This window comes from Canis lupus, chromosome 20, assembly GCF_003254725.2.
Source record: "Canis lupus dingo isolate Sandy chromosome 20, ASM325472v2, whole genome shotgun sequence".
In the NCBI taxonomy this organism is placed as follows: domain Eukaryota; kingdom Metazoa; phylum Chordata; class Mammalia; order Carnivora; family Canidae; genus Canis; species Canis lupus.
This window is the reverse complement of record NC_064262.1, coordinates 376439-391652: the sequence shown is the minus strand read 5'-3', so window position 1 is coordinate 391652 and position 15214 is coordinate 376439. Positions and strand designations below refer to the sequence as shown.

Here is a 15214-nt window from a genome sequence, read left to right as displayed (position 1 = left end):
TTCTTGAAGTATGATATAGTGTCCTTCTTCATCTCTTACTACCATCTTCGGGATAAACTTTAATTCATCTGATATAAGGATGGCTACCCCTGCTTTCTTTTGAGGACCATTTGAATGGTAAATGGTTCTCCAACCCTTTATTTTCAGGCTGTAGGTGTCCTTATGTCTAAAATTAAACTCTTGTAGACAGCAAATAGATGGGTCCTGCTTTTTTATCCAGTCTGAAACCCTGCACCTTTTGATGGGGTCATTAAGCCCATTCACGTTCAGAGTTACTATTGAAAGATATGAATTTACGGTCATCATGATATCTATTCAGTCCCTGTTTTTATGGATTGTTCCCTTTGACTTCCTCATTCTAATACAGCATCCCCCTTAGTATTTCTTGCAGAGCTGGCTTGGTGGTCACATATTCTTTCAGTTTTTGCATATCTTGGAAGCTCCGTATCTCTCCTTCTATTCTGAATGAGAGCCTTGCTGGATAAAGTATTCTTGGCTGCATGTTCTTCTCATTTAGGACCCTGAATATATCCTGCCAGCCCTTTCTGGCCTGCCAGGTCTCTGTGGAGACATCTGCTGTTAATCTAATATTTGTCCCCATAAATATTAGAGATTTCTTGTCTCTTGCTGCTTTAAGGATCTTCTCTTTATCTTTGGAATTTGCAAGCTTCACTATTAAATGTTGAGGTGTTGAGCGGTGTTTATTTATTTTAGGGGGGAATCTCTCTATTTCCTGGATCTGAATGCCTGTTTCCATTCCCAGATTAGGAAAGTTTTCAGCTATGAAATACATACAAATACATATTCTGGACCTCTGTCCCTTTCGGTGTCCTCGGGAACCCCAATTAAATGTAGATTTTTCTTTCTGAGGCTGTCATATATTTCCCTTAACCTATCCTCATGATCTTTTAATTGTTTTTCTCTTTTTCCCTCAGTTTCCCTCCTTGCCATCAAATTGTCTTCTATGTCACTGACTCGTTCTTCTAACTCGTTAACCCTCGTCTTAGGACCTCTAGTTTGGATTGTATCTCATTTAATTGATTTTTAATTTCTGCCTGATTAGATCTAAATTCTGCCATCATGAAGTCTCTTGAATCCTTTATGCTTTTTTCTAGAGCCACCAGTAGCTCTATAATTGTGCTTCTGAATTGGCTTTCTGATATTGAATTGTAATCCAGATTTTGTAACACTGGGGGAGAGAGGACTGTTTCTGGTTCTTTCTTTTGAGGTGAGGTTTTCCTTCTAGTAATTTTGCTCAGTGCAGAGTAGCCAAAAACAAGTTGTACTGGAAAAAGGAGAAAAAGAGAGAAGAAGAAGAAGAAAAGAAAAAGAAGAAGAAAAAAAAATAAAAAAGGGGTGGGGAAGCAAACAGAAAACAAAAAACGAGGGGGAGTATCCTCTGATTCTATATACTGTAAATCCCTCAACTTCCCCTGGAACTTTCCAGTGCTGCTTGGTCAATAACTTGCTTTTCCCCAGTCCTTCCAGCTGGTCTTCTGGGGAGGGGCCTGTTGCTGATTCTCAGGTGTGGGCACCTGGGGGAGCTGCCCAGCCCCGTGCCAGGTGCACAGCTCAGTGGGAGTTGTTTATCCTGTGAGGCCCCTGCTCAGTCCCAGGTATAAATGGTGACACCAGGAGGAGCAACAACAGTGCTGGCGGCCAGCTCTCCTGCCCTGGAGTCAGCTCCCGCAGTAACTACCAGAGCTCTCACTCCGCAGGGACCTGGATGCTCTCGGGGGAGAGGGGGGCGCCGATCTGCACAGCTCGGGGGCAGGAGCGTCCTCGCTGTCCTGGGCCCTCCCAGCCTCTGCCCATCCCGGGGGGAGCGCCAGATCTTGGGCTGTGTCCCCGGCGCCCTGGGCTCCGGGGCTTGCGCTGCTAGAATCACGCTCCCAGGGCCGCGCAGCTCCCCCGCGTGGAGCCGCCACCGTAGTCGCCCCACCCCCAGCTGCTGCTGGGACCCCCGGGGCGGCGTGCGCTGCAGCCCGTAAGGGAGCTCAGGGGTGGGGTCTGTGCGCTCTCCCCGGGGCGCAGATCCTCTGTTCGTGCCCCTGGGAGCCTGCGGGCAACCCTGCCCCTCCTGGGGTCCTGCCCCAGCTCCCTGTGAGCACCTTTCTGTCCGGTAAGGTTCGTAAAGCTCCTGCTTCTCCGGGCCTGGGCTTTCCTGTCCTGGGGGCACTGGCCGGGCAGCCTTAGCCCGGGTCCTCGTGGGGCCCCTCCCCCTTGGATGCTTTTTTATTTATTTAGTTTTTTCTGTCTTCCTACCTTGATAGAAGCGTGAACTCTTCTCACTGTAACATTCCAGCTGTTCTCTCTTTAAATCTCAGGCTGAATTCATAGGTTTTCAGGATCATTTGAAAGTTAGCTAGGGGACAGGTGACTTGGGGACCCTACTCTTCCGCCATCTTGCCCCGCCTCCCAAAACTATGTCTTGATAATGAATATGCCCTAACTTCCTCTTTATATTTTTCTTTTTTTCAAATTGTCTTGGCTGTTCTTGTACATCTACTCATCTTTGTGAATTTTAAGATGAGTTGTTAAGTGCCATGAAAAGTCTTGTTGGGACTTTGATGGGAATTACATAGGCTAACTTGGGGAACATTTTTCATCCACATATATGGTAGAGTTCCCTGTTTATTCAACCTTCTTTAATAACACAGCATGTTTCCATTGAGACATTTGAATTACAGTTGACCCTTGGTTGACACAGGTTTGAACCGTGCAGGTCTGTTTCTGTACAGATTTGTTTCAATAAATATAGTACCATAGATGTATGATTCCTTATGATTTTCTTAATTTTCTCTTCTCTAGCTTACTTTAGTGTAAGAATACAGTATGTAAAACACATAACACACAAAATATGTGTTAATTGACTTTATGTTATGGTAAGGCTTCTGGTCAATAGTAGGCTATGAGTAGTTAAGTTTTGGGGGAGTCACAAGTTATACACAGGTTTCAACTGCACAGCATGTCAGTGCCCCTAATGCCTATGTTGTTCAAGGGTCAGCTGTACTGATAACAGATGCCAGTATCTGATATTCCGACCTGCACCTCACAGTACTGGCTTGAGTAAGTGGCAGTGCTGTGTCTCCACTGAGATGAGATGAGATGGGAACTGCAGCTAGGATTGAGGAGAATGTAGAGAAAGGGGAATACTAGCACACAGGGCAGGTGCCTAGGAAGGAAAGTCAGGGAGAGAGATGGAAAGTGTGCACAGAGACTCCCAAGGTGTAACTGTGGGTCGTGGAATGTTTTCACCTTGTAGGGGAGGTTGGTTGTCTGGGTAGCTGGAGATTACAGAGCACTTTTTGCCCAGAGCAGTGAGAGGAGCCATGAGCAAGAGACTTGGGGCCCTTGGCCAAGGGCTGAGGAAAGGATTAAGATTTCCTGATGGAAGATAGCACTGAACTAGCTGCAGAATAGGAAAACAGTAGTTTTCAAGGGAGTTGGATTGAAGCAAGGTGTCAGTCTTTGTCTTTCCCAGGTTGGAGGGGCCACTGGCAGATTTTAGGGCAAGGGAAGGGAGGTAGTGATGAGTGGCATACTGACATCTCCAGGTCAGAGAGGAGGCGGAGTGAAAGGCAGAGAGAAGCAATGGTGGTCAGAGGCACCTTCCTTCATGTTTCTGATTTCTGCCCTGACAGGTGCAGGCCACAGTTGTGGGGCTCCTGGCTGCTGTGGCTGCCCTGCTGCTGGGTGCTGTGTCTAGGGAGGAGTTAGACTTTGCAAAGGTGGAGTTGTTGTGTGCCAGCAGCGTCATCACTGCCTTCCTCGCCGCGTTCGCCCTTGGTGAGCTGTGCCCCCGCCCCAGTGACCACCCTCTCCTGGATCTCTCCCTGCCCCATTCCTCAGTGTTCTGCTCTCAGCTCTTTGTTTCAATTCCTTGAGATGTGAAAGATGGGAGTGCCGATGATGAAGCCTCACCTGTCCTGCCAGGGTAAGGAGGAGAGCCTGTTGGGTTTCTAAGACCCCTGTTAAATTAAAGGTGGGCAGGGAGGATGATGAGTCCGCTCCTAGGCAGGGTGTGTGTGCCGAGTGAGCTGCTGACTCCACTTCTCTTCCCTCTGCTTGTTTAAAAAACTGGACTTCACTCATTAGACACATTCATCTCCTCATTCATCCATCCACCCATCCTTCCATCCATTCACTTATTCATTCATTCAGTCAGTCTGTAAACTTTTCTTGAGCATGGCTTTGCATATGGGCCTGTGGCAGGCTCTGGAGGCTGTAGTCAGGGTGAGGAGCAAGGCTCAGATTTTAACTTCAATGTCATCTCTGCAGAGATGTCTTTTCTGACTACCTTTGAACAAATTCTGCCCTCTACCCTTCCCCCAGTTGCCACCATGCTCTTCTGCACCATGTACCTATTTACCTTTATAGCACTTGTGAAAATCTGTAATTATCCACTTTTTCCATTCATTTGCTGTCTCACCTGCTAGCTAAAATGTCAGCTCCTCAGAGAGGGGCCCTGCTTCTCCTATTCTGCCCTGATCACACTGCCTGCCACACATCAGATCTTCCTACATGTTTGCAGAAGGCAGGAAGACACAAGCATTGACAGATAAAACCCTGTCTTCAGGGAGCTCATGCATGTCAGTGGCAACCACAGTGACTGGGCAGTTACCATAGAATGTCACCTAGTCACTCATTACTCAGCACTTACTGAGTGTCTACTGCATGCCAGGCACCGCTGCAGTGCTAGGGATGCTCTGTTGAGTGACTGCACCATGTTGCGATGTTTATATTCTGATGCAGAGTGAGACATCTGTACATGAGCACATAGATAATTTCAGCAAAGTGCCAAGTATCTCCTTTCTGAGCCCTCGCTGATCAGAAATCTAGGGAAGCCTCCCTCCCCTGTCCCCATTGACAGTTATGCTTTCTTTTCATGTCCTGTTTGTGTACTTCAAATGCTTATTCATTTATTGGGCACTGTCTGTTCTTCCACCCGACAAACATTTACTGTATGAGTACAGAGCCTGATGGTTATTTTCAGTACCTAAAATAGGCATATTACCAGCTCTTAAATGTTTGCTGAGTGAATAGACTTAATTCTGGTTCTCTTCTGGACTGCATGTCTGACCATCTCTTGCAAACCGTGTGCAAGTGCAGGAAAGAATAAGTGAAAATGTAAATTGGATTTGCATTTGCTCTTCTGTCCCCCAGCTGACTGCTCACAAAACACCTTTGAGCTCAGTGTTCTGTAAGATAATGTGGCAGGTTATTTGGCGGCCTCTCTTCCTTCCTCTGTTAATGTATATATATAATCAGGAGGGAGGGTAGGAGGGCAGAAACCCAGGAAGAGATCCACAAACTCTGCTTCCCTGGGTAGGATGTGTGCTCCTGGTCAGGTTCGTGTACCAGTCTGGCCAAGGAAAGAACAGGATGAGTGCGCCATACCTTCTGGAGAATTAGAGCCCAGGAGATCTTTGACAGGAAGTCTCCTCTGAAAACAACACAATCAGATGATTCAGGAGGGCACTCCTGTTCCTGTGGGACCCTGTGAGAATGCCATTTCTAGCTCCCATTTTATAGATGAGGAAACCGAAGTGCAGCTCAGCCTCATGATCCAGAGATGTGTAGACATTCCAAAACATTGCTGGTGGCTCATAGTGGGACCTTAGCATGACTGTGCTGTAAAGCCAGGTGGTGGGAAGTGCTCTCAATCTCGTGGTGTCTATGTAGTCCCATGGGACTGTCACCAGACCATCAGCTGCACAGACTCAACTTCACTTAGAACTGACATTTCAAAAGAGATAAAGTAGCTATGACCTGGTCACAAAATAAGGCACAGACTGAAGCCAGTGGTGGCAGCGTTAGTATGGCATTGAGGTGATAATTATATTTAGAGTTACAGAATCCCGGGTAAAGTGTTAAAGCAACAATAGCCAAGATACAAAGTACCTTCTTAAAGACCCAGTGGATTAAGTCCTAGGCAGTGGCTGAGGGCTAGAAGATGGTACATGACACTCACCTCAGGACACAGGGTTGGGATGGGAAGTAAGACCCTGGGGGTCTCCAGCACGAAACCTGAAAATCCAGCCACCTTCCCCGGCAGAGACCACCTGTTGCCTGCACCTTGCCGGGCTCCTGTTCCCCAGAGATGCGGCCCCACTGTGGGCACTGCACTGCAGTCTGCATGTGCTTCTACATCCTTCCCTCTCTTCCTACCCTGGGCCACCTACATGCCACCCCATGGCTCTCTCAGCACTCTCTGCCCCTGCCAGTACTCCCTCTCACAGACTTTGCTCCTAACAAACGTCTCCTGTGGCCAATCCCACTGAGGCACCTGTTTCTCCAGGGATGCCAAGGGACACAGGAGGCGATGCTCTGCCCCCGGGGCTCCACTGCTCAGAGCAGTTTCAAAGTCATTTTTCCTGTAGTGAAGGGCTGTGAACTTCATGTCTCTAATTCTAGGTTTTTTGGGAGCCCAGGAATCACCTTCCTGCTATCTCCCCCATGGGTTTGAGTGTATCATCAAAGCTCTCAGGCTGCTCCTTGACATTACAGCCACAAGTCACGGGGTCTTACCCGCCCCCCCTTCCCGCCCCCGCACAGCCTTCTCAGGCTCCAGTGTAGCGGTCAAGCGGAGTGTCAGGGCAGCATGGCTCCAGGCCAGATCTGCGTGGTTAGACGTGAGTTACCGAGCAGCCCCCTGACCACCTTCTCATCCTGTGCTTTGAGTTTCCTGTGTTTCTTCTCTGCAGGAATGCTGATGGTCTGTATAGTGATTGGCGCTCGGAAGTTCGGAGTCAACCCAGACAACATTGCCACACCTATTGCTGCCAGCCTGGGGGACCTCATCACATTGTCCATTCTGGCTTTTGTTAGCAGCTTCTTCTATAAACACAGAGGTAAGGAGTGCCCCAGAGAGGAGGGGCCCATAGGCAAAGCTGGGTCCAACGTCCGCACCCAGCTTGCAGCATTCAAATCAGGAAGCCGTCACACAGAAAGGAAACTCTGGGGTCTGCCGTAGGATCAGAAATCCTACTTTTCCAGAGGCAAAGCCTGAGGTCATTCAACAAGTTTGAGGTGTTCTCCAGCAGGTACCTGAAGCTCTCCCAACCATTCAGGTTGGCACATAGGTTATCAGTCTCCGCCTTAGGTCAAGGGTGCCAGAGGAGGCCAGGGAGGGCTGGAGGCTGGCCTGGCCATTTCAGCGCATCCTCATAGGTTAACAGAGTTCCATGGGAAGGCAATTCACACTGGACCCATACAAAGCCCAGGAAGGGACTCCCAAGGACGAATGTCACAGCCATGGGCAGCGGCAGCAGCCTGTGCTCTCTGTACCCATGTGAGGCAGGAGAGGCCCACGGCTCCTCCAAAGGTAGCCCAGTGTCCTGGTCAGCAGCCGAGGGAGGCACTGACACATCTTATATGACAAGCCCTCGAGGCCAAGGGCCTGATTCTGCCACGGGTCTCCCCAGGTCTGCCCTGGGAGCACCGAGCTTTGCTCACACCCTGGGCCGTGTAGATAGGCAGCATGCCTCTTGCCAGATGGTTCTCACCGGCTAGGTTTGCACAGCTGATGACTACTCCCCTCTGAGCATCACAGTGGTCACTTGCCCCCTAAGCTGGCCACCCATAATTGTTTGGATCTAGTTAAGTGTGGATTCTGAACATGGTCACAACCCTGAGTGCCAGGGGGCAGGTGGCATCAGTCCATTTTCATGGCTCACTCCAGCTTGAGAAAAAGGACAGAGGGCATGAGTAGCTGCAAAGCTGGCCATGTTCTGGGCCCTAGGAGACTCTTGGTTGCCAAGAAGGTCACCTTGGGCTGGCCTCAGCCAGCAGCAGGACTGGCATCATTAATTAACTCTGGCTTCAGTCCTGATTTCTGTGTGTTGGCTTGAATCCCGGTGGGCCACCTCTTTGCACTGTAGTCTCACATATGCCCATCTGAGGAGTAGCTGAGAACATGAAATGAGTTTGTGCTTGGGAAGTGCTGAGCACACAACTCACCCATGTCACAATTCCACCAATGCACCATTAATAATAATAATAAGGTTGGGGTGGGAGGAGATGGAAGAGGGTACTTATGTCAAGAAAATAGCAAAAAAGAGAAGTGAGGACAAAGAGGAGCTTCTCCAAGTTGCTTTAATAAGATGGTAAAAAATTCTTTGAGAGATGTTAGGTGGTCTACCTTAAGCTGCCAGGGACAAAAGTGTCTCCTCAGACCTCTAGCACCCTTAGCTCTCAGCCTACCCCTCATCTTTGCAGCCTAGGCTATGGCCCAGCAGGCCATGCTCATGTGCCCTGGCACACATCCCCTCTCTCCCCACAGAAAATCGATATCTAACACCGCTGGTCTGTATTGGCTTCATGGCCCTGATCCCCATGTGGGTCCTCATTGCCAAGCAGAACCCACCCATCATGAAGATCCTGAAGTTCGGGTGGTTCCCAATCATCTTAGCGATGGTCATCAGCAGGTGAGTGTGAGTGAGGGCTGCCACCACCTTCTCCCTTCCCGTGCCACCCCCAGCCCTGTGGACAAGGAGAGTAGCCTAAGAGCTGCAGAGCTGGAGCCAGGGTGGCACTCACTTCCTCCATGATCATGGTGCCAGTTGAGTCATACCTCTTTGTTCTTCACCTCTTTCCCTCTCACCAAGAACCTTAAGCCTTCCTTATTCTGAGAGGCAGTCTTATTTACAATTTCAGGAGCACCGGAGAGCCAGGAAGAGCTGAACCTGGGAATATCAGCTGAGTGCACTGCCGCCATGGTCCCCTCATGGTGCCACAGAACCCTGGGTCTCCCCTCATGGGATGCCAGAGCTCTCACTGGCCTCAATCCCTGCTAGGTTGCAGGGAGTCCCTCACCCCTGCAAGGCTGCAGGCTCCAAGGCAACAGCTCTGTGGACACCATTTGTACAGCAGAGCTGGCGGGACCTGGGGGGCTGAGGGATGAGTGGTCCTGAGCCCTTCAGCTGAGTTCAGGTCTTCCACCCTCAAACTCCATCCTCCAGAGCCCTTTCTGTTAGTAGACCTGGATGGGGGTCACCCCAGTCTTTTCTGAGGTGCTCTCTAACTGTAAATCTCAGGGAGACACTGTTATGGTCTAGATGTTGTTGCTTCCAGAAAGCTCCTGGGATCCTTTTATGGACCAATTTAACCAGTCCAGGGCTGGAGGGGCAGGGCAGCCTTTGCTAAGCTACAGGGGCTGGTGGGAGTGAGGTCTTGTGGCATCCTTGAGAACAAGGAGCATGAGGATGCTCCTGCAGATTCCATTTTCTGCTCAGGAAACAAGCATTTCAGTGGCGGTTCAGGCGCTGTCACGTGGGAGAGCCCAGCCAGCTAGGTGGCCTTGGAACAGAGTTTGTCATACTTTTTTAATGGGCTGACATTATCTGATGGGCCTTCTGGAACAGCAGAGGCTCAGAACAGAGGTGGACCAGCAAGTGTGCATAGTGCAGGGGACCCTGGGGAAACTAGCTTAACTATAACAGATTTTGTGGAGGAGTCAGGAAAGTATTCACTAAGCTGAGAGGGCAATGCTGATGAAACATCCTGTATAGGGGTGAAGCGGGTCACCTACAAGGGTAAACTAACCATTTGTCCTCTACCTTCTCCCCAGTTTTGGAGGTCTCATCTTGAACAAGACTATTTCTAAACAGCAGTACCAGGGCATGGCCATATTTACTCCCATCATCTGTGGTAGGTCCTGGCAGCAGCATCACCTGGGGCCCCTGGGCCGGGGTGGTGGGACCTGCACAGCAGCCCCTTCAGAGATCTGGCCCCACACCCTCAGAGGCCGAGTCTGGAAACAGCCATGGCCATGCTTCTGCTGGGCAGTGGCTGCTGGGTTGGCTTGTCTCAGGTGGAAGGAGACCCCCGAGGAGAAAGCCCTGCCTACTGTCCGCCAGCCCACACCCTTTTCTTCATAGTCACCGCAGAGACTTGAGCTTCCCATGGAGCTAAATCCCCCACCTTGAAAGCACACAGTGTCTTAGTCAGGGTTTACTGGCTCCTGCGGACTGCAGGTGCCTTCAGAACTGGGGTGACATGGTTTGGCTTTATATGTTTTTAAACTTAGATTCATTGATGATATTCAAAACTCAGACAGTTGTACATAAAAATGTGGACTTCAGTCTTCTCCTTAAAAAGTAAGGCTATGACAATAATGAATTTATGCTCTGGGTGAGGTGAGAATCCGCTCCCCCTGAGAGACGACTTGTGCTGATGGCTTTGCCTGAATCACCTCCATTTCCCATAGTCTTTCACCTGACCCTTCACTGATTCACGTTCTAGGCTTAGACTCTGTGGGCATTTGTGGTGAGGACCTCTCTTTTAACCAAAGCTTGGTTCATGTCCAGCTTCTGATAAGGATCTGTAAATGGGACCAGCTGGTTGGGAGAGGAACCAAACATGATGACTTACTGCACACTTTGCTTGGTCCCGGGCCCTGGTGCTCTGGGACTGCAGAAACAGGCTTCAAAGACCCTTGAGCACTCCTCCTCTTTACTTCTGTGGGAGCCCTGGTGATTATTCCTTGCGTGTCAGTGGGCCACCCAGCAGGTTTTCTCCCAGCACAAGGGGCTGGCCACCTACAGGGCAGCAGTAGCCAGATAAGGCCCCAGTGTTTAAAACCTGGAAAGACTTCCATGGATGTCACCAAGTGAGATGCCTCTGGGGTCACATGAGTAGTTTGAATGCGCTCAGCAGGTGTGACAGTAACCGGGTGGTAAGGAGTAGCAGGGAACAGGTCACACTGCGGCACGTGTTCCTGGTGTGGACAGAGTGGGGCCTGCTCAGCTCCAGCCAGTAGCTGCTTGGCAAGAATGGAGGTCTGGAGTGGCCTGACCTGACTTGTTAGGAGAAGCTAGCAATTAATGTGAGTTACTTCTTAAAAGTTTTTTTATTTTTTTGAAAATCATGAGGGTCTAGCAGATAGATCTGCAACTGTGCTCTGCCTGTAGACCATTTTTTGTACCCAGGGCAGTTGGTTTCTCCCTCTGGAGCCCACTGGGGCATATCTAGCCCAGTGAGGGGTTGTTCCCCAGGGGGCTGAAGAAATAGAATGGGGGCAGTCCGCCCACCCTCTAAAAGAGATAGCTATGGGTTGGACCCATTCTCGGCCAGCCCCAAATCCTGGCCCTAAAGAGGTTCCTTGGCATGGCTTCTGTCACCTGGGCCCCGTGGTCCTGTCAGAGTGGGCACAGTCTGCTCACTGTGGAAGCAGGGGCCTCAGCAATAAGCCCCAGACCTGTTGCATCCGTTTTCTCCTCTTCCTTGCTGCTGTCCCCCACTTTCTTTTCTGTCTCCTTCCCACCTTAGGGTAAAAAATATCCCTTCATGATCTCAGATGTTCCAGTCTGTAATCTGGTTCCTTGAGTGGCATATCAAGATACCTTCCATAGACCTTCCCGTCACTGTCCTCCATCCTCCCTCCCCCTTCACACTCATCCCTTTGCCCAACATATACATGTTAAAAACCTACTTTGCTGGTCATACTTCCTTCACCATAAGAGGTAGCTGTCAAGGAGATGCAGTTATCACCTTGATACCTCACTCACAAAGTCCAGTTTACCCTTGCTTGGGGCCAAACAAGATCTGTGACCAAGTGGTAGGGATGAAGAAGAGATACAGTGCTGAATCAGTCAAGGAAGGCTTTCTGGAGGACATAGACTTAAAATAAGGGAAGAGAAACAACATTCTTTTCCTCCTCCCAGGTGTTGGTGGCAATCTGGTGGCCATCCAGACCAGCCGGATCTCCACATACCTGCACATGTGGAGCACGCCTGGTGTCCTACCCCTCTGGATGAAACAGTTTTGGCCTAACCCATGCTCCACGTTCTGTACCTCAGGTGGGTCTGGTGTGTTCCAGAGGCCACACAGCCACTTCTTTAAACAAGTAAAATTTGCTGTCACTGGACTCTGGTCTGTAATAACAGATGCCTAAGACCAGTACCGACCTCAGCGCAGATCATCTTCAAGGACGCAGCTCTTCCTCCCAGAGACTTGACTCTCCACCCTGCCTGTAGTTGACTTACTGATTCATTCAAGTATTTACTGAAGGTCTGGCAGGTCCTAGGTGCAGTGATGAGTCAGAGAAACATGATTCTTGCCCACAGGGATATGCATAGTCCAGAAGAGCAGATAAACACACCAACAAAAGGGACCTTTAACTACAAATTGTGGTATCTTTTAAAATACAGAAGCACAGGGTGCATTGAAAGGAATTTCAGGAGATACTGAGATTTGGGTTTAGAAAGTTCCTCTCTGAAGACCATAGGGGGCAGGGGATGGTGTGAGGGGAGGGTGGGGGGGATGCATGCAGGAGTGCTTGAGGTGGGGGTGGGGGCAGGGGAACGGCATGAGCAAAGGAAGCAGGAAGAAGCAGGAAGGAGCTTGGTAAGTCTGAAGAAGTGAAAGGCCAGTGAGGCCTGAGCATAATGAGCAGGGGAGAGGATGGAGGAAGCTGAGACCAGAGAGGGAAAGAGGAGTTAATTATTTTAGGGCCGTGAAGCTTGAGGAAGGGAGACTGGATTCTATTCTGAGAACCACTGGAAACCATCACAGGTCTTTTTTCTTTTGATTACTTTTAAAAATTGGATCTTTTCTCCCATTGCATTTTCTTTTATCATTTCCTTTCTGTTTCAAATACTAGCCATTCTTTTAGGATAAGTTTGCTGGCACATCCTAGAAGGATATTTTTGCTGGATGTAAAATTCAGGGTTGATGGTTCTTTTCAGCACTTGAAAAATGTACCACTTTCTTCTGACTTCTCTGGTTCTGATGAGAAATTGCTGTCATTCAAATTGTTTTTATTGTATACACAGGGTGACATTTATCTTTTGTTTATTTCAAGGCTTTTCCTTGCTTCTTTGAGTTATGATGCACATTGGTGTGGATTTCTTAGGGTTTACTATATTTGGAGTTCACTCAGCTCCTTGAATACATGGATTTATCTTTTGGCAAATTTGGGAAATTTAGAGCCATGATTTTTTTTTTCAAATATGCTTTCAGCCCCACTCTCTTCTTTTCCTCTGATATCCTGATGACATGAATGGGGGATCTTTTGTTACAGTCCCACAAGCCCCTGAAGCTCTGTTCGATTTTACCCCAACGAATTTACTCTCTCTTGTTCAGACTGGCTAATTTCCATGTTTTTTCTTGAAGTTCACAGATTCTTTCCTCTTCCCTCTCTAACTCTGCTATTCATCCTTTCATTGATTTGTTTTGGGTTTTTTGGCTATTGTACTTTTTCAGTTATAAAGTTTCCACATGGGTCTTCCTTGAATCTTGTTTCTTTCTGGAGACTTTGTTTTGTTTTGTTTTTTACCAAAACTTTCTATTTTCATCATTTGTTTCAAGTATATTTGTAATGCTGGTTGAAGCACTTTTATAATGGATCCATTAAAAATGCTTTTAGATAATTCCATCTGCACCATCTCATTCTTAGTTTCTGTTGGTTGTCTTTCTCATCACATTGAAATTTTATTTCTTTTATAAAAAGGGATTTCAGAGTGAATCCCAGGCATTCAAGGTATAGGTTACAAAACTCTGGGTCTCATCGAAGTCTTTTTCAGTTCCCTCTCCTGACACTGCACCACTGAAGGAAATGGAATCCATTGCTTCCTTACTGCTGGGGAGTGGTTTGGGTAGAATCCCAGATTTCTACCACCCCCACCATCCATACCATCTCCATTCACACACTGAGGGAAGAGAAGCACCTCATTGCTGGTGGTCTGACACCACCCTGACGGAAAAGGAGAGAGATGCCTTGTTATTGCTGCCCACATGGCCTTCACATACAAGATGGGGTGGGGGTCTCATTACCACCAAGCAGAGTACCACTTACTTTCCACTAAGCCTTCTCTATCACACCTCAACTGGAAATGATGAGTGCCGTATTCCACCTAGAAGTCAAGGCTCCCTCTTGGATCTTTGCTGATGGAAGTGGGGCTGTCATTTTTCCTGTGATGTTTGACTGGAATAGAGCAGTTGTTGTCTAAGTTTTGTGTTGTGCTTGGCTGTCCCTCTTTTGGCTCTTTGGTTAGACGAAGCAGGCTTTTATTGATTTTTTTTTTTTTTTTTTTTTTTTTTTTTTTTTTTTTTTTTTTGGTCTGTGGCCATTGAAATTTCTGGGTTGCTGACTTCTCCAGCATCTGGTCTGGGATATATGAAGCAAAACTTCCTCCAAACACCAAAACAACTCAGAGAACTCCTCTCTGTGTTGTTGGTCATGTCCCTAGGCCTCTGGTCAGATCATCTTTCCTCTCCACTTTTTATTTTATTTTTTAATAATAAATTTATATTATACTGGTGTTCAATTTGCCAACATACAGAATAACACCCAGTGCTCATCCTGTCAAGTGCCCACCTCAGTGCCCGCCACGCAGTCACCCCCACCTCCTGCCCTCCTCGCCTTCAACAACCCGTAGTTTGTTTCCCAGAGTTAGGAGTCTTCCATGTTCTCTCTCCCTTACTGATATTTCCCACTTATTTTTTCTCCTTTCCCCTTAATTGCCTTTCACTACTATTTATAGTTCCCAAATGAATGAGACCATATAATGTTTGTCCTTCTCCGATTGACTTACTCCACATAGCATAATACCCTCCAGTTCCATCCATCTCGAAGCAAATGGTGGGTATTTGTCGTTTCTAATGGCTGAATGATATTCCATTGTATACATAAACCACATCGTCTTTATCCATTCATCTTTCGATAGGGACCAAGGCTCCTTCCACAGTTTGGCTATTGTGGACATTGCTGCTAGAAACATCGGGTGCAGGTATCCCGGCGTTTCACTGCATCTGTATCTTTTGGGTAAATTCCCAACAGTGCAAGTGCTGGGTCATAGGGCAGGTCTATTTTTAACTCTTTGAGGAACCTCCACACAGTTTTCCAGAGTGGCTGCACCATTTCACATTCCCACCAACAGAGCAAGAGGGTTCCCTTTTCTCCGCATCCTCTCCAACATTTGTGGTTTCCTGCCTTGTTAATTTTCCCCATTCTCACTGGTGTGAGGTGGTATCTCATTGTGGTTTTGATTTGTATTTCCCTGATGTCAAGTGGTGCAGAGCATTTTCTCATGTGCATGTAGGCCATGTCTATGTCTTCCACTGTGAGATTTCTCTTCATGTGTTTTGCCCATTTCATGATTGGATTGTTTGTTTCTTTGGTGTTGAGTTTAATAAGTTCTTTATAGATCTTGGAAACTAGCCCTTTATCTGATACGTCATTTGCAAATATCTTCTCCCATTCTGTAGGTTG

The 15214-nt window shown here is 48.1% G+C and overlaps 1 protein-coding gene across 10 annotated transcripts in view; it reads left to right on the top strand.

Moving 5' to 3' along the window:
* Positions 1 to 15214, top strand: part of SLC41A3 (solute carrier family 41 member 3) — a 90815-nt gene that overhangs the window by 65870 nt on the left and 9731 nt on the right. For all 10 annotated transcript variants that reach the window (XM_025447579.3, XM_035703097.2, XM_035703096.2 and 7 more), the window contains 5 exons: positions 3645 to 3789; positions 6708 to 6854; positions 8285 to 8429; positions 9572 to 9651; positions 11667 to 11801. In XM_025447579.3, coding sequence (XP_025303364.1) covers positions 3645 to 3789; positions 6708 to 6854; positions 8285 to 8429; positions 9572 to 9651; positions 11667 to 11801 — 652 coding nt within the window. The remainder of the gene's footprint in view (positions 1 to 3644; positions 3790 to 6707; positions 6855 to 8284; positions 8430 to 9571; positions 9652 to 11666; positions 11802 to 15214) is intronic.